The sequence below is a fragment of the Thamnophis sirtalis genome, unplaced genomic scaffold (genome assembly GCF_051295495.1).
Source record: "Thamnophis sirtalis isolate CommonGarterSnake01/CBP01778 unplaced genomic scaffold, rThaSir2_p1.2 scaffold_5, whole genome shotgun sequence".
NCBI classification, from domain to species: Eukaryota; Metazoa; Chordata; class Lepidosauria; order Squamata; family Natricidae; genus Thamnophis; species Thamnophis sirtalis.
Genome location: NW_028261385.1, coordinates 88,688,519 through 88,709,981, shown reverse-complemented (window position 1 = coordinate 88,709,981; position 21,463 = coordinate 88,688,519). Strand labels below are relative to the sequence as shown.

At 37.8% G+C, this 21,463-nt stretch overlaps 2 protein-coding genes across 7 annotated transcripts in view; one reads left to right on the top strand and one right to left on the bottom strand.

The window, feature by feature from the left end:
* ECPAS (Ecm29 proteasome adaptor and scaffold) overlaps nucleotides 1-4,214 on the top strand; it is a 77,059-nt gene extending 72,845 nt beyond the window's left edge. For all 3 annotated transcript variants that reach the window (XM_087716162.1, XM_087716161.1, XM_087716164.1), the window contains 4 exons: nucleotides 875-980; nucleotides 1,357-1,445; nucleotides 3,369-3,440; nucleotides 3,927-4,214. In XM_087716162.1, coding sequence (XP_087572288.1) covers nucleotides 875-980; nucleotides 1,357-1,445; nucleotides 3,369-3,440; nucleotides 3,927-4,066 — 407 coding nt within the window. In that variant the 3' untranslated portion in view covers nucleotides 4,067-4,214. The remainder of the gene's footprint in view (nucleotides 1-874; nucleotides 981-1,356; nucleotides 1,446-3,368; nucleotides 3,441-3,926) is intronic.
* A 5,176-nt stretch (nucleotides 4,215-9,390) lies between these two features.
* Nucleotides 9,391-21,463, bottom strand: part of SMC2 (structural maintenance of chromosomes 2) — a 32,700-nt gene continuing 20,627 nt past the window's right edge. Inside the window, exons 16-25 of one of the 4 annotated variants that reach the window (XM_087716157.1) lie at nucleotides 20,794-20,929; nucleotides 19,658-19,782; nucleotides 17,860-18,053; nucleotides 16,312-16,455; nucleotides 15,583-15,777; nucleotides 14,395-14,595; nucleotides 13,771-13,887; nucleotides 12,492-12,652; nucleotides 11,569-11,716; nucleotides 9,391-10,085 (exon numbers count right to left, since the gene is read on the bottom strand). In XM_087716157.1, the coding sequence (XP_087572283.1) occupies nucleotides 9,894-10,085; nucleotides 11,569-11,716; nucleotides 12,492-12,652; nucleotides 13,771-13,887; nucleotides 14,395-14,595; nucleotides 15,583-15,777; nucleotides 16,312-16,455; nucleotides 17,860-18,053; nucleotides 19,658-19,782; nucleotides 20,794-20,929 (1,613 nt within the window). In that variant the 3' untranslated portion in view covers nucleotides 9,391-9,893. Of the gene's footprint in view, nucleotides 10,086-11,568; nucleotides 11,717-12,491; nucleotides 12,653-13,770; nucleotides 13,888-14,394; nucleotides 14,596-15,582; nucleotides 15,778-16,311; nucleotides 16,456-17,859; nucleotides 18,054-19,657; nucleotides 19,783-20,793; nucleotides 20,930-21,463 lie in introns of those variants that run through there. The other 3 variants (XM_087716158.1, XM_087716160.1, XM_087716159.1) reach the window with 3 other exon arrangements.

The window sequence follows — 21,463 nt, the reverse complement described above, 5'->3', positions numbered from 1 at the left end:
GGAGAAGCCAAATTTTGTCATTTGTTTTTAGGTTCCTGTCTTTGTTCCTGATCTTTAGTTTTCATTGAAGCTATATTTATTTAAGCTACTGGGAACAGTAAATCTGCTTGGAATAGAATATGAAGATTCATTTGGGAGATTGGTGTCCAGAACATAGATGGGTGGCAAGGATACGGGACTGAGAAAATGGAAGTCATAGGCGACAACCAGAATGTGTTCTAACCTGGCTCCCAAACACGACAAACGCTCTGTAGTTAAATAAATGTTCCCTTTATTAGGAGCACCAGCAGTCCTGGCAAAAAGTCTCTCTCTCACACACAGACACCGTTCATGTCTGTGAGGGAGATGACTAGTTGTCTGCCACACCTATTCATCTCCGCCCTCTCCCTTTTATCCCCAGAGCTAGGATGGGACTTGCTAGCAGTGGTGGCTCTTCCATCCCAAGGATCAGCCCTTAGAACCGTTCTTTTCTGCTTTTGCGCATCTGCGCATCAGGCACTGGTCCCAGCTGTTCCTCCTATTCCTCATCAGCCACTTCCAGACCTTGGGGCTGTTGACACTCCATCTGAGAGCTTATGGGCAGACGCCTCTGCGTCTTTCTCTATCTCTGACAGCTCCAATCCCTCTTCCCCCTCAGGTTGCCTTGAGCCTGGCCCTGACTCCCACGCCTCCTCCTCATCTGATTCGGCTGCTGGAGGAGCCGTCGACAGGACATAACAGAATGCATGGCAGTACTGACAGAAAAGTCAGTCTGGCTCCTGCCTCCTTAAACAACCCAAGTGCCATTATCAGATCTTCTAAGGCTCTCTGTAACTGAGCACTAACGGTTATTGGGATACAGATTGTCTATATTTTGGTCTCTTTTTTTTTAAAGGCTGCTATCGACAAGAGCTATGCAGATTAATGTGTGAGCGTCTGAGACTTAGTACATGGAAAGTACAGCTCGGCGTTCTCCAAGCCATGAAGGCTTTTTATCAAGGGTAAGATTTCTGCGGGTGCTGGAACTCCTGCTTCTGTTCTTGTTCATTCACTCCTCCCTCACAGTAACATGTGGAGATGAACAGATTCAAAATCCTTTGCCTGAGCTTTGTGGATTTCATTGCCTCTTCTCCCTACCTACTTCCACTGACTGGCGTGGGGAAACTGTCATGTTTTAAGTCAGAGATGTATGTAGAATTGAAAGTTCAAGCTCCACAAGGCTCACCCAATAACTGAGTGTATAGCATCTTCGGTATTTACAATTGCCACACGAAAGACCTCTGATGATGACTACAGCTCACTCAGGTGGAATTTTAAGATAGTAAAGGCCCGTGTTCTTTGGGGAAAAAATAATGCTTATATTCTTCAATTTGATAGGTTGTTATTATTTGAAGCAGAACACTCTGACCCCGAGGCTTTGGCAAGAATATTGTTGGAAACCTGTTCCTCCATCACTCATTCACTAGGTAAATCTCTTTTCAATCCTGTGCTTGCTTTGTCCACTTATTTTTGTTTGAAACCTAAATGGAACTAAATCAAATCTTCCAAAGATTCATTGTGACAGCCAACTGATCAAGAATTATGATTGCTTCTCTGGCCAACAGAGCAGGATTTGCATATATTCATATCATATCTTTAAGATGTTCTCTTATTTGGATGTTCTGCTCAATGGATTAGATGTAAGAAAGTTTGGAATTTCATCATTCTGCTTCTTCCCAACTTTTTAACAGAGAGAGAAAGATTGTCCCTATTTCAGGCACACTAGATAGACCAAGCCATGAAATCAACTATCCTATAACTTATTTTTATTGAATTTTTATTGATTTTGCAATAGCTCTTCCTCCTCCTTATAGTTCAGGATGAGGATGGTCTTTTCTGGGCCACTTCCAAACAAACCTGGATGCTCTTGGCTTAAAAATTGATTTAACCTTCTTGCCTTGGCCATGGAGCCTGCACATCCCTGTCAAGGTCATATTCCTTGCTATCCACATACAGGTAATCGTTAGCTTACAACAGTTCATTTAGTGACCATTCAAAGTTACAACAGCACTAAAAATGTGATTTATGACTGTGTTTCACACTGATAACCATTGCAGTGTACAATGGTCACGTGATCAAAATTCAGACGCTTGGCAACTGATTCATATTTATGACGGTTGCAGTGTGATCAACTTTTGCAAACTTCTCACTAGAAAGATCAATGGGGAAGTCATTTCACTTAACAATTGTGGCATGAAAGGTTGTAAAAGGGACCAAAATTCATTTAACTATGTTGCTTATCAACATAAAGTTTGGGCTCAGTTGTGGTCCTAAGTCGAGTATTACCTGCATATGTAGAAGATCAGACCAAGAGCTATTTGTCCATGGCACAGAATGAAGAGGTAGGTCCATATGATTTAAGGTTCTGTCTGCAGTCTGTATACTGCAGGTATAAAGAGAACAAATGGGGCGCAGAGGCTCAGTGGTTAAGACATTGAGCTTGTCGATCAAAAAGTCGGCAGTTCACCGGTTCAAATCCCTAGCGCTGCATAACAAAGTGAGCTCCTGTTACTTGTCCCAGCTTCTGCCAACCTAGCAATTCGAAAGCACGTAAAAATGCAAGTAGAAAAATAGGAACCACTTTGGTGGGAAGGTAACAGTGTTCCATGCACCTTCAGCATTTAGTCATGCCGGCCACATGACAACAGAGACATCTTTGGACAACACTGGCTCTTTGGTTCTCCTGTGTGCTGCTTGGGGAATCCAATCATGGGTTAACTTTGTCCATTAGCATGGCATTTCTGGCACACGTGCCATAGGTTTGCCATCATGGCCTTAGAGATTTTAAAAACTGTACTTATTTATCATTAATCTGACAAAATGAGAATTATCGAGAATAAACAAAGACAGTAAATTACATGAATTATTTTACATTAAATTGTATTACCTGTAAATTATAAATTAAGTCAGATTTAATTTTTGTCTTAGGTACCACCAGTTATTCTTTAATGGATACTTCCCAATACATTATGAAAATACACAGAATAACAGACCAGAAAGATCATCCATGTTGAATTAACTTTAGGTGAATAATGTATAAACCAGTTGCTGGTAATCATCTAGACATGCAACAGTTACTTACCGTTGCAAGTTCATTTCCAACACAAATCAATTAATTTGTTCAAATAACACTATTGTTTGATGAATAATTTAACAATATTACTTAATAATAATATGGTCTATTATTAAATCCATGCTAAAATTGGGGTTAGGAAAAAGTAAAAATTGAGATACTGCATACCACTGTCAAAGTTGTATAAATTCTTCATGCTAGTAATTCAGGCACAAAATTATATTATTATACACATAATTTGTATTCACTATTTTAATTGTAAATCTTATTTCATTAGAGAATAAAAGTTATACTTCCATAAGGACTGAAGCTTTGTCTGTAATAGAGGTGCTGCTCACCAAGCTGGAAGGTAAGAATTACAGTTCTGAAAATTAAGATGATTCCTTAAATCTGAAGACTGAAGGACAGGATTGTATCCCATTTTGCTTTAAAGAACAGTTTTGGCCAACCTGACTCCTGCTTTGTTTTTAAGTTTTTAATTATTGTAGTTTTTAACTTGAAGTTGTAATTTCATAAAATAGCTGAATTTGTCCTTCAACAAAGGTTATAGAACAATTTTATAAAATGCTACTGTTTTCATCATTATTAGGCAGTCATGTTGCATTATTCAGAGAGGATCTTTCATCAATTGAAATTTGATGGTGGGATAGGATACTTAGATCAACTGTGTTTTTACCACTATCAAGCGATACTAGCATGTTAATTGTATTGTAATTGTAATTGTATTAAAATTGTATTTTAATTATCAGAACCCATTTTAAGAGCTAATTTTAGCTGAAAATGTAAGTAGAAAGGTTAATGGCGATATCCTTCTTTTTTCTCTTTTCTTGCATAGAATCTAAACAGTGGGAAAGCCTGAACACTGAAAGTAGAGAAGTCCTCATTGGCTCTTTAACAGCACTGACTTTGGATAGTAGGCCTGAACTACAAGAAAAAGCATCTTTATTAAAGAAAACTTTAGAAAACCTTGATTGAATTGAATACCAATCAAGTGCCACGTGAAACAAAGCAAGCAAAACAAAAAAAGTGCAATGAGCTCCGTATTACCTAGAGGAAAAGTAAAGATGATTTTTGTAGCATGCATAAATTCCCTGGCTGAAATAAAAAACACCTTGATTCTCTTCCCCATTATTTCCTTTTTTTTTCCTTAAAAGAAACAGTAATAACCTATGAAGCAGTTTAATTAAAATGCAAGCCTTGAAAGTATTAAGCGAAAAATATCCAAGCTACATAAGGACATTTTTGGAAATTGTTTGTTTGTGAAGAGACCCTTGTTTTATGACTTAAGACTTGCGGAATCTTTAGTTTACACAAAAATGGCCCTTATTATATAAATCTAATGAATGAAAATCATAGCAAAGCACCAGAGAGCAAACTTTTTGTGGATTTCATGTGGGCCAACTTTTAGTATTGTGTCATGATGGCAGTGTTATAATTGGTATCATTACTAATGATAGTACAAAAGAACAAAGTTGCCAGAAATATTAGAGAGCAGCAAAGAGTAAGAGTTTTGTGTATCTTTTTATTGTAACTAGTGAGTATCTAGATTTTTTAGCCCAAACCTCATAGCCCTACCAATAAGTTAAAAGCATGGGTGTCCAACCTTTTTGAAATTGAAATTGTCTTGGGCCACATATAAAATATAATATAGTTAATGTATATAAATAACAAATTTCCTTAAGTTTAAGATCTCATGGGGCCACATTATTAGGTGTGCAGGGCTGCATATAGCCCATGGGCCGTGGGTTGGACAGGACTCCCTTAAGGGGACTTAGTTTGCCTCTTGTTTTGGAATGCCACTAGTCAGTGTTGGTTGCTTTGGACCATAAAATATCACTTCATCCCATATAAACAGAGTATATAAGATTTGGAAAAACCTATGCCTTCCTGCATTAAAACATGAGAGTTCTCTTGGATAAAAATGCACACAAGAAAGCACTTTAATTGTCTGGATATAAGGGTGTATAGAGCAGGTTTTTAAGACCTTACATAAGGTATGTTTTTTTAAAAAAGAAATTCTACATTTTCCATGCAAGAATTCATAGTTAAATTAGCCTTCTCACAACAGTGACCACTTACTTATTTTGGGAAATATTCTTAAATAAAAAAGGATTGTGCTGCTAAAACATTATTAACCTCGGCCTCAGCCATTTGCATCTTCTTTCTAGAAAGTACTTTTGATTTTCACCATAAGCTTTGACATTGCATACATCAGAGTACAAATGTTTAATCAAATCTGTTCTTGCAATTGTCTAAAAAACAGCATCTGCTCCAATTTTAATAAAGATTTCTTAGTGAAATTGTTAATTTGGTTAACATCACAGTTTTCTGCTAGGTTTGTAGAGTTATGTTAAAAAGATAAGCGAAAGTATTATATAAGACTCAATATATTACTTTGTGGTAGATTTTTCATGCTAAGTAAATTGTGGTCTACCTCTAGGTAGGACGTCTTGATTTCTATATGGAAATTCTTACATATTCTGTGTAGGAATTTTGAAACATGCAGAACTGACCTCTGAAGAAATCTTATATACTTGGGGTCTACCCCTGTAGAGATTGTGAGATTGGGCTAGACCATCAGTGACTTTTGAAGCTACCCCAGGATCCTTCAGATGAGTTAGTTTATTAACCAATATCACTATGGGATGTTTTTTTTATTCTCAAAATTTTATACAGATGTAGAACATAATTGCTATAACTTCATAATTGTCTTAGATTTGTACCCTAATACCCCATATCTGAACTTGGAATGATTTTTCCAGTAAAATAAATAAATTCTTTCTTTTGGGAGGGAATGCTTTCGTGCTCTATGATTATATTATAGATGCAAAAGAACAAGGTATAGGTTCTGAGTAGAATAAGAGAAACCTTGATTCTCAGACAAGAAGGCCTCTCAGTCCCCGACAAGTTTGCTTTCTCTGGAATTGAAATAAGAAATGCTGCTGAGTCCATTTTTCTTCTTTACCAGCTTTGGTTGGGGTGGTACTTTCACTCTTCAAAAATCCAGTAGATTTCAGGAAAAGAATTCTGAAGATTGTTGCATGCTGCTGCCCAGATATTCAAAAGCATAAATAACTCTTCTCACATTACCTCAAGAGGGACGGTGGGATCCCATTCTAGATGTCCCATCCTGTTTTTAGGGCTGCTAGAATACGTTAAGAATTTGAAATAAGTTAAAACAAATGTTTATGTCATTGGACTGCCTGTAAAAAAAATTATCACCTCTAATACCTGTAATTTTAAAAGATGGTAAGGTACCATAAAACTGGTTTAAAATAATTTGGCATGTCATAGAAGGCAGCTTTCTATTGACTTTGCCCAGAAGAACCATAACATTGAATGTAGATACAAGATCTTTGTGATTCTGTTGTCTAGCAGCAGCATATATTTTTTGGGTACTAAGCAGGAATGTCAAATGTTGCCTTTTTTCCTTGAGTGTTTTGTAGAAGCCATGATAATTGTAAAAGTGCTAAGTCTCTCTAGACCAATGATGGCGAACCTTTTCAGCACCAAGTGCCAAAACCAGAACGTGCGTGCATGTGTGTGCGCCAGAGCGCCGGAAACTTGAAGACCAGCTGGCCAGCATGCACCTGCCTGTTTTTTGGCCATATTTCAGGCTGTATTTCAGGCCATTTTTCGGGCCATTTTCAGGGCCAAAAACAGCACGGAAAACAGCCTGAAAATGGCCCGGAAAACAGCCTGGTTTTTTTACCGTTTTGGCCATTTCCAGTGCTCAGGTGCCCGTGAAGACCAGCTGGGGGTGGCGCAGATGCCCAAAGAGAGCGCTGTACGTGCCACCTTTGGCATGTGTGCCATAGGTTCACCATCACGGCTCTAGACCTTTGAAGCAAGAACTTCAATATTGAGAAATCTAAAGTCTAAGTTTGCAACTGCTGCTGTGCCAGATGTTTCCAAGTGGAAATGTTTTACTTAAGCTGAAGACCTGGGGGTGGGGGGGAGGAATTAGCTAAAGTGTAATTTTAAATAGTTTGGAATTTTTTTCCTCTTCAAAATTTATTAACAAAAAAACGTGCCTCTGTGAGAAACCAACTTACAATATTTTATTTAGAGGTTAGATACTTGTTCCTTATTAAATTTGTAAACTTGAGAGGGAAAAAGTGGCCTTTGGAGTTTCCTCTGAAAACAATTGCACTATTAAACACCGTTGCCCAGATACGGGCATCTGTGCTGCTATATAATGCTGCTTTGTATACCTGGATTAAAGTGTGAAAATTTGACACTAAAACCCCTGCTGACTTTACAAAACTGTTTTATGTTGAAAGATTTCTAATGTTGCAAGAGCTCCATTAAATTCAGTGCATTGAATTTTTGTATCTGGATGTTGCATATGTACATGAATTGACTAAAACCTTTTTTTTTCCTGCATAAGGAGAAACATTAAATAAAGGAACATGAGCTTTCTTGGAATAATTGGTAATTCTGTTGCTGGAAGAGAGCCTAGAGTGAGTTATCTCCATTTGGCTGAATTGTTCCTCTTACACTGGGCTTCCATTTTGAGGATTATGTAATGTCTCTTCGGAGTTTTTACAGTCCAATTATCCTTTGAGTTCTTTCTTACGAATGCCAAAGACCATATTAATTCCTGCTTGCATTTAAAATATTTTTAATTCCATATAGGTAGTTCATGAGAATGGTTGATTTTGGAATCAGGATTGGAAGGGGCCTGGTCTAATTCCATGACCTAGGCAGGAGACTTTATGTCATCCTGGACAATTTTTTCTTTAAAATCTCCAGCAATGGAGCAGCCACAATTCAGAGAGGCAAGCTGTTCCATTAATTGTTCTTCCAGGAAAGTCCTCCTTCCAGGTTGTATCTCTCTCTGACAAACTTCCAGTAACTGCTTCTTGTCCTACCTCAGGTAGGAGTTGAAAATGATTTGATTACATGATCTGATTACTGTCAATCTAAAAACTCAGCTCCTTTGACAAGTCTATAATGCTGGAAAACCTATTTGTGAAGGTTCCCCCAATGTAAAATAACATTACCATTGGGTATAAAGAATTGGCTTTATATGATATCCTCTTACCCCCCAAAATAAGATCTCCCTAGATAATAAGCCCAATTGGGCTTTTGAGCACATGCACTAAAATAAGCCGTCCCCTGAAAATAAGCCTTCCCTACAAATATTGCAACACAGCAGCAGCCATGAGGTGACCACGCTCACCACTTCCTGCACCTCAAAAATAATACTTCCCTGAAAATAAGGCTAAGCGCTTATTTTGGGGATCAAAAGAAAATAAGACCTTGTCTTATTTTCGTGGAAACGTTATTGTTGTTTTAAAGTCTTAAAAGTTATCTGTAAGAAGCTGGTGGGTTTGTCTCCATGCTGTCAAGGGCAAGGCGGACAATGTAAAACTAAAAAATAATTTTATCCTTGAAACATTTAATTAACTATTAGTAGAGTAGCTGCTTGAACAGAATTAAAATTCCATTTAATTCCCCTAGTAAAAGGTTAAATACATCATTACTCCCAAGAAAATGTAACTCTGAGTCCATAAATTCCTAAGAGGCTTCTGTTGTAGACTAAAAATGATGTGCTGAAGTTGAGATTGTGCCAACCAATTTTAGACCAGCATGTTACACATATTTAAACCACATATATGATATAGTATCTAAATTTGGATTGAATAAACTATAACATGGTTTATGCATATGAACTCAAGCCAATATAAAATAGAATATTTGCTACCTTAGCCAAAGGTGATAAACTGTCCCACCATTTAATACCAATTCCTGATACATTTTTAAGGCTACATAAAATCGGTCAAGTTTCTTTTCTTCTCCAAAGGAGCGGGTAAAAGGAAAAGGAGGCTTGTTTTACAGGCACTCACCACTCAAACGGTCCATATAAAAGTTAATATTTGAGCAGTTGAACTTTTTAAGCTGAAATCAGGATCTCCTATTTTCTATTGGTGAGTCTGAGAGTGGATCAGATCCCCCACAAAATGGCTGTGAGGTTAATCAAAGTCTGACGTGAAACCTGTTTCAAATGGTGTTGTGGCTCCTTCCCAGCATGCAATGCACTTCTGCCTCATTCATTTATTCATTCATCTGGGCAAATGTTACAGTTAAAGCAGCCTTCTCTTCTTCCCTTCAGTCATTTCCTGCTTTCCAAAAGGACCACTTTTCTAATAGTTTGGGACCTCCAGCTCTGAGACAATAACAATAACTAAAAAGGCTTCAGGTAAGCCACTAAACCAGCTTGCTCATATAGCAATCCACATTAAGTTCTAGTAAATACAGTTAAGGAAATCCAACAGCAAATAAAGGCAGTATCTGAGAGGATTTTATTACTAATACAAATATATAAGGACAGATTTTGCTGCTATACAAAATCACACATTTAAATTTAAAACAAGAGCACAGAACTCAGAGTCAATGTTACATAGTAGTACACAATTTTATAATCTTCTGGTTATGTAGTATTTATTTTTATATGGTTGTGCATTCCTGGCCAATAAGTAGTTTGCTTTATGGAAACAGGTAAATTTTATGGGGATGATTTTGTTTCTTAAACAAGTGCAAGCTTTTTTGTAATGAGAAAAAAAAATAGAAGAGATATTTACAAGTCTTTAAAATATTTCTAATCTAGATTAAGAAAAATAGCTGCATTTACAGATTAACCCTTCTGTACCTCAAGATGTTGAGTACAGAGAATCTCAATGCTCTATAGAGATAATACATTGATATTGCTATGCTAACGAAGAGGCATTTCTATATTTTAATTGCATCCCATTTTCTCTTTAAAAATATAAGCGAACCACCAAGCTACAAATATTTTTCAAGCATCCACTGGTATTTTTAGTCTCTTTTCTTTCTTGCTTAGTTTATCGGCTCTTTGTTGTGCAGCTCCATTATTTCCATTCTGAGCCTGTGTATATCGTGCCACGGTAGAAACACCATCCAAAAATTTGGTCTTGTACAATACATTTGCATTGTTGAACATACCATCCTTCAATGAAACTACAATAAACTGGAAGAAAAAACAGAAAAATCATGTTAAACTATTAAACTAGGCTTTCAGCTGAACCTAGCGTTATCTAACTAGTTATGAAACAGATAAAAAAAGTAAAAATAACCATGTTATCAAAATGTTAATGTACAAATTTTATCCAGACTAGACATCATCATAGCATGTGAAAACAAACAAGATACTTAAATAATACATATTCATGTATATATTTAAATTATTTGTATTTATACTTAGAGTTTGAAACACTCTCTAAAATGTTACCTTTTCGAGCCTCTGATTAAAAAAAAAAGTTTGAAATAGTTCACAACTCTGAAAGTATCCTAGGACTATGCATTAGAAGAGTTAGCTATTTTGAAAAAAAAGGTCTCTAAAGAATGTCCAGTTTTTTATTTGGGATATTAGTAATTAGCAATTCTTCAACTTTGCTGAAGTAAAATAGCCGGCATGATAGTGAGAGAAAGTTACCTATACTTCTGTGCACCTTGAAAAAACATGCATTAAAAAAGCAGAGTCAACGAAGTGTAACTGCATAGATGGCCCTTGTTTAACAATTTGTTCAACAACTGAACTTGTGATGACAATGAATGAGTGGTATTTACAAGGTTCTGGCCATCTCACTGCCCTCCCCCGTTCATGTCATTGAGATCCAGATGTTCACCAATTGGCCCAGATTTACAATGGTCACACTTTTCCAGTCATGTGATCACAATTTGCAACCTTTCCTGCCGACTTTCCAATAAGCAAAGACATTGGGAAAGTTGGCAGGAATTTGGAAGTTATGATCATCTGGGGTCCTCACTTAACTGGTGAGGTCCTTGCTTAATGATGGTAGAGCAGTTGTTAAGCGGTGCAGACACATGACATTGTGCTTTTCCACCAATGAAAATTCCCATCCCAATTAGTATCCTTGAGAACTACTTGTAGGTGCTGACAAATGGCCCACTAATTTAAAGGCAAAGACCCTTTCAAATTAGGTACAAGGCTCTCAGTGATTCCATGGAAATATCCATGTAGTCTTCTCTACCACAGTATAAAACTGGTTTGCTACTTCAGCACTTTTTTGAACTCTGCAGTCTACAGGGCTGGGATTTCCTGTTGGTCTCACATTTAAGTTCCAATTAGATTTGACCTCATTAAACTCTGAGAAGCAAAAATAAAATAAATTCAAGAATCAACCAATGACTTATGGCCACTAAAATGAACTGTATGTTATGCAAATTGTCTTTACACAAAATGGATTTTTTTTTTTTTTGCCCATATATATAGTGGCAGACCACCAGAAGCTGAGAATAGGGGGAAAAAGGCATTTGTTTTATATGAATGACAACCTAGGAGAATAAGGGATCCAATTCTGGAGCAAAGACATAGGATCTGTTTGTCTGTAAAGCAAATTAATTCAGGAACAGATTTCCCCTAGGGTAAATAGAGAAAAGAAGAGTTTCAAAACTTGGTGCAGAAGATGCTTTTGGTAAATTGTTGATACCTGAGAGTGTCTGAAATGGGTCCGAAGCATCTGCCCAATATTCTGAGTATGTGAAAGATCAAGGGCGGCATCCACTTCATCCAAGATGTAAATGGGAGCAGGTTTGAAGAGAAGCATGGCCAAAATTAAGGACAAAGCTACAAGGGATCTAAATATATAATATATATTTTAAAAGAACCGTACAAAAATAAAATCCCATCAGTATGCTAACATCAAAGAAAATGCCTTGCTTTTTATCAGCATAATTTGTCAAAACAAAATTCTTGCAGCAATTTTAAGAATCACTCTTTTTTCATTATATCTATCAAGCTGAGCTCTTGATAAGATTCTAATTTTTAAATTTCTCCTTTATACTTTTGCTCCCTTTCCTCTTTGTATGCAGAATAAATTTTATTTCATTCTTACTCTGAGTGTACTGTTTAACTCCTGGTGACATTAGCAATTTGTCACTGTAAAAAAAGGCATAGGAACCCTTTTTAAAAAAATGTTCACGGTTATCCAGAAATTTACAAAGTATGAGGCACAGTTTGAAGCTGGATTTCATGTTGCAAATAAATGTACATTCTTCCAGGAATAAATATTAGATTTAAAACACCTATCAAAACAACATATTCCACCCTGTAGTTAAAGATAGAAAATGTTCCAGTTTTTGTTTTACTTCATTTACATATCATTCAATCCTGAAGACCTTCAACCAATAATAATAATAATATATATTATGGTTCAGGTACCCATTATCTTCTTGGAAGTAATCCTCCTTAAAACATTTTTGTTCTTTCTCTGGACTTAGGCATTTTATATTTGTTGCACTCAAAATACCCATGTTCTTTGCATGCTTTTGGATAAATGCTAGAAGAATTAAAAAGAAAAACTTCAAGCCAGAGTTGTCTTATTTTGTTTATTCTTTTTTAAAAAGTACTAACCTTTGGCCTCCACTTAATTCAGTTAAATTCTCCTTCCAAGTGTTCCCCAGGGCAACTTTAAACTCCAAACCATCAAGGACTGACTGCCCTTCAGGAGGTGACAGCATAGCATTGGCTCCTGGCAGAAGGGTGGAAAAAATGGATCCAAAGTCTTCATTTACCTAGAAAATTGTACATTTATGTCATCACAGAAATTAATTTGCATCCAAGGAATATCATGGAATCGGACGATTCAAAATTGTAGACCATTTTAGCCTAGCAATATTATGTGAATTGATTCTTGCTTCTCAAATAGGGTTTCCTCTTACCCCTGGGCCTAAATTATTCCTTCAAATTTGATTTGTGGGTGTTTAAGAGGAGTTGAATCCACTAGCAGAGATGTTCGAGACCATGTGAATGATTCCTGCAGTCTTTCCAAAAGTGGTGATGTCACTTTATTAAATATTTGGAGAATAATTATTTTAACCATACCTAGTTTTTACTAAAATGAAAGAAAATCTATTTTTGGTCTTGATTTCTCTGATTTTTTGGAATGCAGTCCCAGCACATCAATGATTACTCAAAATGAGGCTACAAGACACCCAAATGTGTATTCCTGCATTTGTAGGCATCATGTAATGCAATTAATAAAGTCAGTAGATGATGATTCCTTGTTCACATAATTTTGTTGGACTGGGCCTCTGGGCATGGTAGGTGGGATGGTAATTATCAGAGTAGTACATCTTAATTAATTAAGGATGTACCACTCTGGATAAAATTAAAGAGAGACTTGAGAGACCGCCTCCTGCCAATTACCTCCCTGCGACCGATTAGATCGCATAGATTGGGCCTCCTCCGAATTCCATCTGCCAGTCAGTGTCGACTGGCAACTACACGGAGGAGAGCCTTTTCAGTTGCAGCTCCGACCCTTTGGAACAATCTCCCCGTGGAGATTGGTACCCTCACCACCGTCCAGGCCTTCCGCACAGCCCTTAAGACCTGGCTAGCTCGTCAGGCCTGGGGATAAGATCACAACCTGCCCCCTCCCGAATATTGAATGAATGTTGTGTACTATTTTATTCTTATGTATTGTTTTATGTTTATTGTTTCGTATTTCCCCCTCCCTTATTTTATGTAAGCCGCCCTGAGTCCCCTCAGGGAAAAGGGCGGCCTATAAGTATTAATAAAATACTAAATACTAAATAAATACTAAATACTAAAATTAAAGGACTAAAGGATGAAACAAGGTATGATCTTGAGTCTGTTTTAAAATCTTTGGACAGGAAGCATTGAGACTTACTTTTTTCCATGCAATATTTAAAGCTTCATTTTTCTTTTGGTCAAGCTCCATAATTGTTGCAAGAATTTTAGATTTATCATTCTCAACAATTCTCTTCTTCTTCATCAAGTCATTGTACTATACAAGAGGAGAATCAGGATTAGGCACAGGATATACAGGCTAATGATATGCAAGGAATTGTTTTTGACTAATCTAGGAAAGGATCTCTGTCAATCTTTCTTGATATCACTGTTATCTATCAGAGAAAACCAGTTTTTGTAAATGCCTATCAGGCTACCATTGATTTACCATTTGACATGAAATTAATTTTCATGTTTGCATAGGCATTCACTGACAGGATTACTGATGAATGCCTACAATGAATTGCATGTGCAAAAACCACCTAGATGGCCAAATGAACAAAAAAAAAACATGTTACTTCCACATTACTCAGAGCAATGCTAGAAATAATACACAAATCTTCTCCAATGTGGTACCCTCCAGATATTTCTAATTTCTACCATATGCCATCTAGGGATTGTGGAAACGTGATTGCCCAGATTTGGGAAATGTTAGATTAAGAAGACTCTTGTTTATGGTAACATGGAGGGGTAAGGGTGGGGAGTGAAATAAGAGCAACTCAACTCTTTCTTCAGCTTCTGAAAGCATATTCATGGCTCTCATGTTGACATTCCTGCCCAGCTTCTCCTTCTTCTCCTGCAGTTTCTGAAGCCTCTGACCAGCTTCCTTTGGATTATTGGTTTTGAAATCATAAGCCGTGTTTGGCTGGCCAAAAAGATGTTTCTCTGAAGATATCCATTCATAGTCTGCAAGCATCTTAGAAACCTGCCAATATGCATAAAAGGAACAAGCAGAAAGCATTTGGAAATGTAAATCAATGCACAAATCAGCTGCGATGTTATCAGCATGGAAGCCTCTAGATTGCACGGTGCGGCACACAAGTCGAAGTTTCAAAACCCACACCATTTTTGCTGCAACTTTCTGGTGAACTGAAATAATTAAAAAGATTTTGCTATTCCTTTCTCTGTTTGCCTGTTTTGAAAAAAATATCTTTCTGCATCATGCAAATATGAACAATATGAATTGTGACATAAAACCAGATAGTCTTTATTGGATGACCCATGTACCTGTCACTGTAGGAAAAATATTTGAGTAGCATTAGGGGTTTAAAAGTACACCATCCTGGCCTTGAAAGAGGCCATTCTGAATGTTCCAGTTACCAGAATCAGCCAGGAGCTTCAGACTTGACGTCATATATATATTGGGACCTGAAACAGCCCATTTTGATGTTAAGAACGCACCATGGAATATTTTGTGCACACCTAAGCAACAGCATCTTTCCAAGGTAATAAAGATGCAATTCCTCAGACTTGGTTTAGTATTTTATCTGCTTCCATAAATGGAGTGTTCACTGATTTGGCTACACAATTACAGGTGTTTCCCAGTCAGGTAACAACATGAAAATATAAACAATTTTATGTCAAGAAATACACTTTAGTGGTTGAGGTTCATAAAAGGAAGTCCAATCTGGTGTGGGAGGTGACCCTAGATTTAAATATAAGTATAATGAAATTGAATAGAACTAATATGAAATTTCTCCTCATGTATTTAAAAAAATATTCCTTTCAGTCATAATTAAAAATTGCACCATAATATGGTGGCAACTATTGGAAGATTGTGTGTAACTGCAAGTTCTGTACCAAATTTGGGGATATGCTTTGAGATATTTGAGGGGCAAGTTTTTATTGACATGAAATATTAACATTATGAACTATAATTGTTGGCAGGGAAATAGATGTAACATTAACTTACTTTTGCTGAAGCATCCAAAGCCTCTCGCTTGTGTTTATTGATGTTGTGCTCTAGCTCTTTAATTTTAAGCTGCGATTCATTATTCTGTTCTTTATATTTTACGGCTTCTGCAGATTTGCCTTTAATTGCTTTATCTTGAGCTAGCACCATCTCTTTTTGCTTTGCCAGTTCTTCTTGTGCTTTCTTCACAGATTCCTGAAGAAGAGATATAACAGAAAGCTCCCCAGTCACACTACCACTAAACTAAAGGATAGGTCAATTTTTTTAAATTTTTAAGTTTAAATCTAAAAGACTGCAAGAAATTGAATTAGCTAGCTGGAGGTTCTGTGGGAGGCCCATTTAGAGGACAGGACCTCTACTCAGTGCCGTATATGAAGTATAGACCAATTTCTGATAACTACAGTAAGATTTGCCAACAAGATACTTAGGGCATAATGTGTTGTTCACTATGCAAGACTGGAAGCATTTAATATTGGAAAAGCTCCTCCCACCCCCCAAAAATGTTCTGTCTTCTAGGTAAGGCATATTTGGTTAAGAGCCAATTTGGTCTACTTTTTAAGGCACCGGGCTAGAATTCTAGTCCCGCCTCAGGCATGAAAACTGACTGAATGACCTTGGGCCAGTCACCATCTCTCAGTCCAACCCATCTCACAGGGTTGTGAGTTGCAATAAAGGAATTAATTAATTAATTAATTCAGTATTTATTTTAGTAGTTAGAATGAGACTAACCTTATTTTTTGCTACCTCAGCTGATATGGTCTCAATTTGTTCTTGGAATGATTTAATGGCTTCATTCACAGCCTCTATCTGTTGGTCATAGGAGGCTGCTTCCTGTTTTAGTTCTTGAAATTCCAAAACAAGTGCTTCAACCTCCTAAAAAATATAATGCAGATATTAACAATATAATCTTATTCACATCTAAGAGTGAGTGCTGCCGAGTACAAAGGGGTGTCTGTATTAGTATTTAAAGGTTTGAGCTGCATAAATAATTATTGAAGCTAATTGTATGGTGTGGTATAAATTTGGATCTCAGGGAGGAATTACATTTTGTTACATTAATGCAGGACTTCACTTATAGTTTCAGTTTCTTGTTCCATTATCTAAGAAGGATTTTTCGTATCTCATATCGGGACCATGTCACAAACGAGGAAATTCTACAAAGGAGTAATTCCCAAAGACTCTCTGACATAGTGGCCGAATGAAGAATGCGCTTTGCTGGACATGTTCTCTGCATGAGTGAGCAACATCCAGCAAAGACCATAATCAATTGGATACCACCAGACAGTCAGAGAAAAAGAGGAAGTCCAAAGAAAACCTGGCACCAAACATTTCAGGAAGATCTGAAACATATAAGCCTTAAATGGAAGGATGCAGAGACTGTAACTGCAAACTGAAAACTGTGGAGTATGCTTGTAGACCAATGTGCTTAGACAGGACATCACCATCATCACTCCCAAGCTCCGTTTTCGCTGGCAGAGGGTTGCAGGAGGCCATCACAACTGAAAACACAGCTGGGAAGCCTGATTTTGCTGGCAGAGCGCTCAGTTCACCAGAGTCACCCCTGATATGAGTGATGTCAAACTGGCCCTGCCGACCCTGGCCACGCCCACCCCAGCCCTCCAAGGTCAAACACAAGTCTGATGCGTCCTTCAATGAAATTGAGTTTGACAATCCTGGTATAGGGCTGAAATGCTCAAGCAGAAGGTTGGACTAAAAGACCTCCAAGTCCCTTCCAACTGTTCTTCTGTTCTATTTCAAAAGATGACACAAAGTACCAAACAGAGCTGCTCTTCCTTCAGCATAAATTCCTTCAGAAATTTAACCACAAATAAAAAGGTAAAGGTTCCCCTCACACTTATGTGCTAGTCATTCCCTACTCTAGGGGGCAGTTCTCATCTCTGTTACAAAGCCAAAGAGCCAGCGCTGTTCAAAAACGTCTCCGTGGTCATGTGGCCAGCATGATTAAATGCCAAAAGCACACGGAACACTGCTCCCTTCCCACCAAAGGTGGTTCCTAATTTTCTACTTACATTTTTACGTGCTTTTGAACTGCTAGGTTAGCAGAAGCTGGGATAAGTAACAGGAGCTCACTTTGTTATGCGGCGCTAGGTATTAGAACTGCTGAACTGCCGACCTTTCTGATTGACAAGCTCAGCGCCTTAGCCACTGCATCCCTCTTGAACACAGATAGACAATTTTTTTAAAAAACTTATTTACTGGTTGAGCCTATTTCTTTCCTAGGCTGGGCTTACAGTGACTTTGCTATCAAGTGTTTACCTGTTCCTTTTCCTTCATCTTCTTAGTGGAAGCATCGGCCTTTTTCTTGGCTCCGTTCAGTTTCTGCTGGGCATTCTTCAGTTCTTTCTCCCTTTCCGCTTCAGCGTTTTTCATTTTATTTTCCAGCATTTTCAGTTTTTCCTCAGCCTTTTTTTGCACTTCTTTTGTTTTCTTTAGAGTCTCCTCACTTACCTCTAAAAATAGAGAGCTTTGATTGTAGTTTTATACAGAAATGTTGTACAACAGAAAGAAAATTATCCCTTTATGAAATTTAAGGAAAAAAATTACTATTCTATCTAAAATAATATCCAATGTCATCATTAATATTTTAAAATAATTTTAATTATGGATTTTTCCCATTTTGAGATCGTGGTACTTAAATTTTATTTAGATTACCATATTTTTTGGAGTATACGACGCACCAGAGTATAAGACGCACCAAGGTTTTGAAGAGGCAATTTTTAAAAAAAAGGTAGGTAGGTAGGTAGAGGGAGGGAGGGGGGGAGAGAGAGAGAGAGAGAGAGAGAGAGAGAGAGAGAAATACAGTTGGTAGGTAGGGAGAGAGAGTAGTTAGGTAGGTAGGTAGAGGGATAGAGAGAAAAACTGTGTAAAAACCAAACTACAATCGAACTTTACCTAAGAAGACAACGACTTAGGTGGTTTGGACACGTTTGCCGTATGGACAATAGCCGATTACCTTACCGATCGATTAACTCGCTGCGACCGGATGGGTGGAAAATCGCACGAAATGCCCCAAAGAAAACGTGGATATCCCAAGTGGCTCACGATCTTCAACCACTCCATTTTTCAATAACCGATGCCCAACAAGCCGCCCTAAATCGGAATCAATGGCGTGCTGTAATCCGTGATGTCCTGCCCCTGGCCTTCACAATGCAACGGTCACTGCCTTATGGACGTTGACATTTACGAAGATTAAGTCTAAGTCTAATAGAGAGAAATAGAAAGAGGTAGAGACAGAGACAAATACAGTAGATAGGTATGGAGAGAGAGAGAGAAGGTAGGTTGGTAGAGGGAGGGAGGGAGGGAGAAAGAGAGAGAGAGAGAGAAATACAGTAGGTAGGTAGGTAGATGTTTCCAGGTGTATTTATCCATGTGCTGGAGAAGGAAATCGCTGACAATCTGCAGCACCTAAGACTTTTTTTCTGCTAGCACAGCACTTGATCAATGTAATTCTCATCAATCAGTTAAAGAGCTTTCCAAAAGGGGGGAAAAAAGTTTTTGCACTCTGCAAACCTCCCAAAAATGGCCCGTTTTTCTTTTAAAAAAAGAAGGCATGAATAGCCTTGGGGGGCTTGCAGAGTGCTCCTGGGAGATTGGGAGGGGGGGCAAAAACAAGCAAAAAAAACAGTCCATTTTTTGCAAAAACATGTTTTTTGTCAAAAAAAAAATGCTTGCATAGCCTTATGGAGGCTTATAAAGTGTTGTTGAGGGCTGTGGGGGGTAAAAAATGGCCCATTTTTTGCTCATTTCTGCCCTCTCCAGCCCCCAGAAACTCTCTGAAAGCCTCCATAAGGGTATGCATGGCCATTTTGGTGAAGGGGCGGGGCTTCGTGAGGCAAAAAATGCTGTATTCGATTTATAAGACGCACCCAGATTTTCAGCCTCTTTTTTGAGGAAAAAAGGTGCATCTTATACTCCGGAAAATATGGTATTTTATTTGCTTAAAATGTTTTAAGTTTTTGGTTCAAAGCCAAGTTTTCTTCCTAAGCAATATTTATAGGTTGTAATTCAAGACAGTAACATTTTTATAGTATTTACAACTGTTTTCTCTTCTCACCAATGGTTTTTTTCAGGGCATCCAGTTCTTCCTGATGCTTGTGATAAGTGCTTTGCTGTAACTTGGTTTGTAAGAGGTCAGCTTCTTCAGATTTCATTTCCCATTGTTGCTTCAGTTGATGATACCTTAACAGATGTAATGATTTAAGCACATATTTATATTCCACCAACAAAGCTTTTATACATTTGAAAACGGTTCATGTTATTTTCTGATTATGAACATAACGTTCCAAAATGATGTACAGCCTGCTTTAATTTTGTCAGATTTATAATCAAGAAGACACATAATAATATTATTTGATAAGGGTGCACATAGTTCTCTTAGTTTTCAAAAGCAAAACTTTCATAGGCAGTCCTCATTTAATGACTATTTGTTTAACGACTATTCATAGTTATAGCACTCGATTAATTAGTTATGGCCAATCCTTGAAATTACAGCTATAGCAGTGACCCGGCAATCATGTCATTAAAATTAGATGTTTAGCAGCCCATTTGCATTTGAGTGTAGGAGACACTTTTGACAACCCCCACCCACTTCCCTCAATATCTGCCCATTTGGCTATCCTGTGTTCTGCTTCTACCCCCAGCTGGCCTTCACTATCTTCTTCCTCCTGCTGATGCTGTCCCTTTATAAGGCCATCCGCTGCATTACAGAGGCCGCATGAGTCCTTGCCTTGTCCAGGCACACGTCATCAACAGCAGGAGGAAGAAGGCAGTGAAAGTCAGCTGGGGCCAGCAAGGAGTGGCAGAGATAGGCAGTGGTGGGTGAGGGGGCAGCCAAAGGGCAAAGATGGGGATGAAATGAAGGCGAGTATGGAAAGGCAGGAGAGGCCTGGCATCGTTGCCTAACAATGGTGGGGTCTTTGCTTAATGACTACCAGGACTGATGTTGCTAAGTGGGGCAGCCATGTAACTTTTAGCTTAACGACTGTACCACTTAGCAAGTGGAAATTTTGGTCCCAATAAGAGTTGTAACATGAAGACTACCTATATACAAATTTAATCTTTTTATAGATTTTTGTCTAGAGGAGATCCAACTTTTTCATGTATTAATTTATAAAAACCAATGATACTGAACTAACTTCCTTCCTATTCCCAGAGTTCCTGAATAAATAAAATAAATTGGTCGGTGCATACTTTTCAAGAGTCACCTGTAGACTTGCTATCTCTTTTCCCGTCGCCTGTAGCTCAGCCTCTTTTGCTTTCAATTCATCTTGCACTTCTTTCATTTCTTGAAGTTTGGACAAAACTGAAGCAGCCTGAGACCGGGCACCTGGTTTACAAAAGACAGAATTGCATACATGAAAACTAGGTCAAATATGTGTTCCAGTATTACTTATTTGTTCAAATCCCGGCACATAAATCTTTTGGATTCCAGACAAATGTCATAATACTGAATCTGTGATACCTGGGCAACATAAATTCTCACAGCATCTGACTGCAATGATACATACAAGATGATATTGGTGGATTATGAAGATCTTAGAACGATCTATCCAAGAGTCTGTAGAGATTCTCAGTCATCCAGGTCATGGTTGTGTCAAAGATGCTTTTTCAGGAAGCAAGTGGACTTGTTCTTTTTTCTTTTGAAGATATTTCACTTCTCATCCAAGAATCTTTTTCAGCTCGGACAGGATAGCGGGGAATGAATGATTTATATTCCCCTTTCAGACAGATGATCATTTGCATCTTTTTAGAGGGCCATTGAAGCATTTGGAGGTTTATCTGTGTCCTCAGGGTCAACTGAGTAGTGCTCTTGGTTCCTTGTAGTCTGCCATTTTTCCTCTGGAAATCCATTCCTACTCGC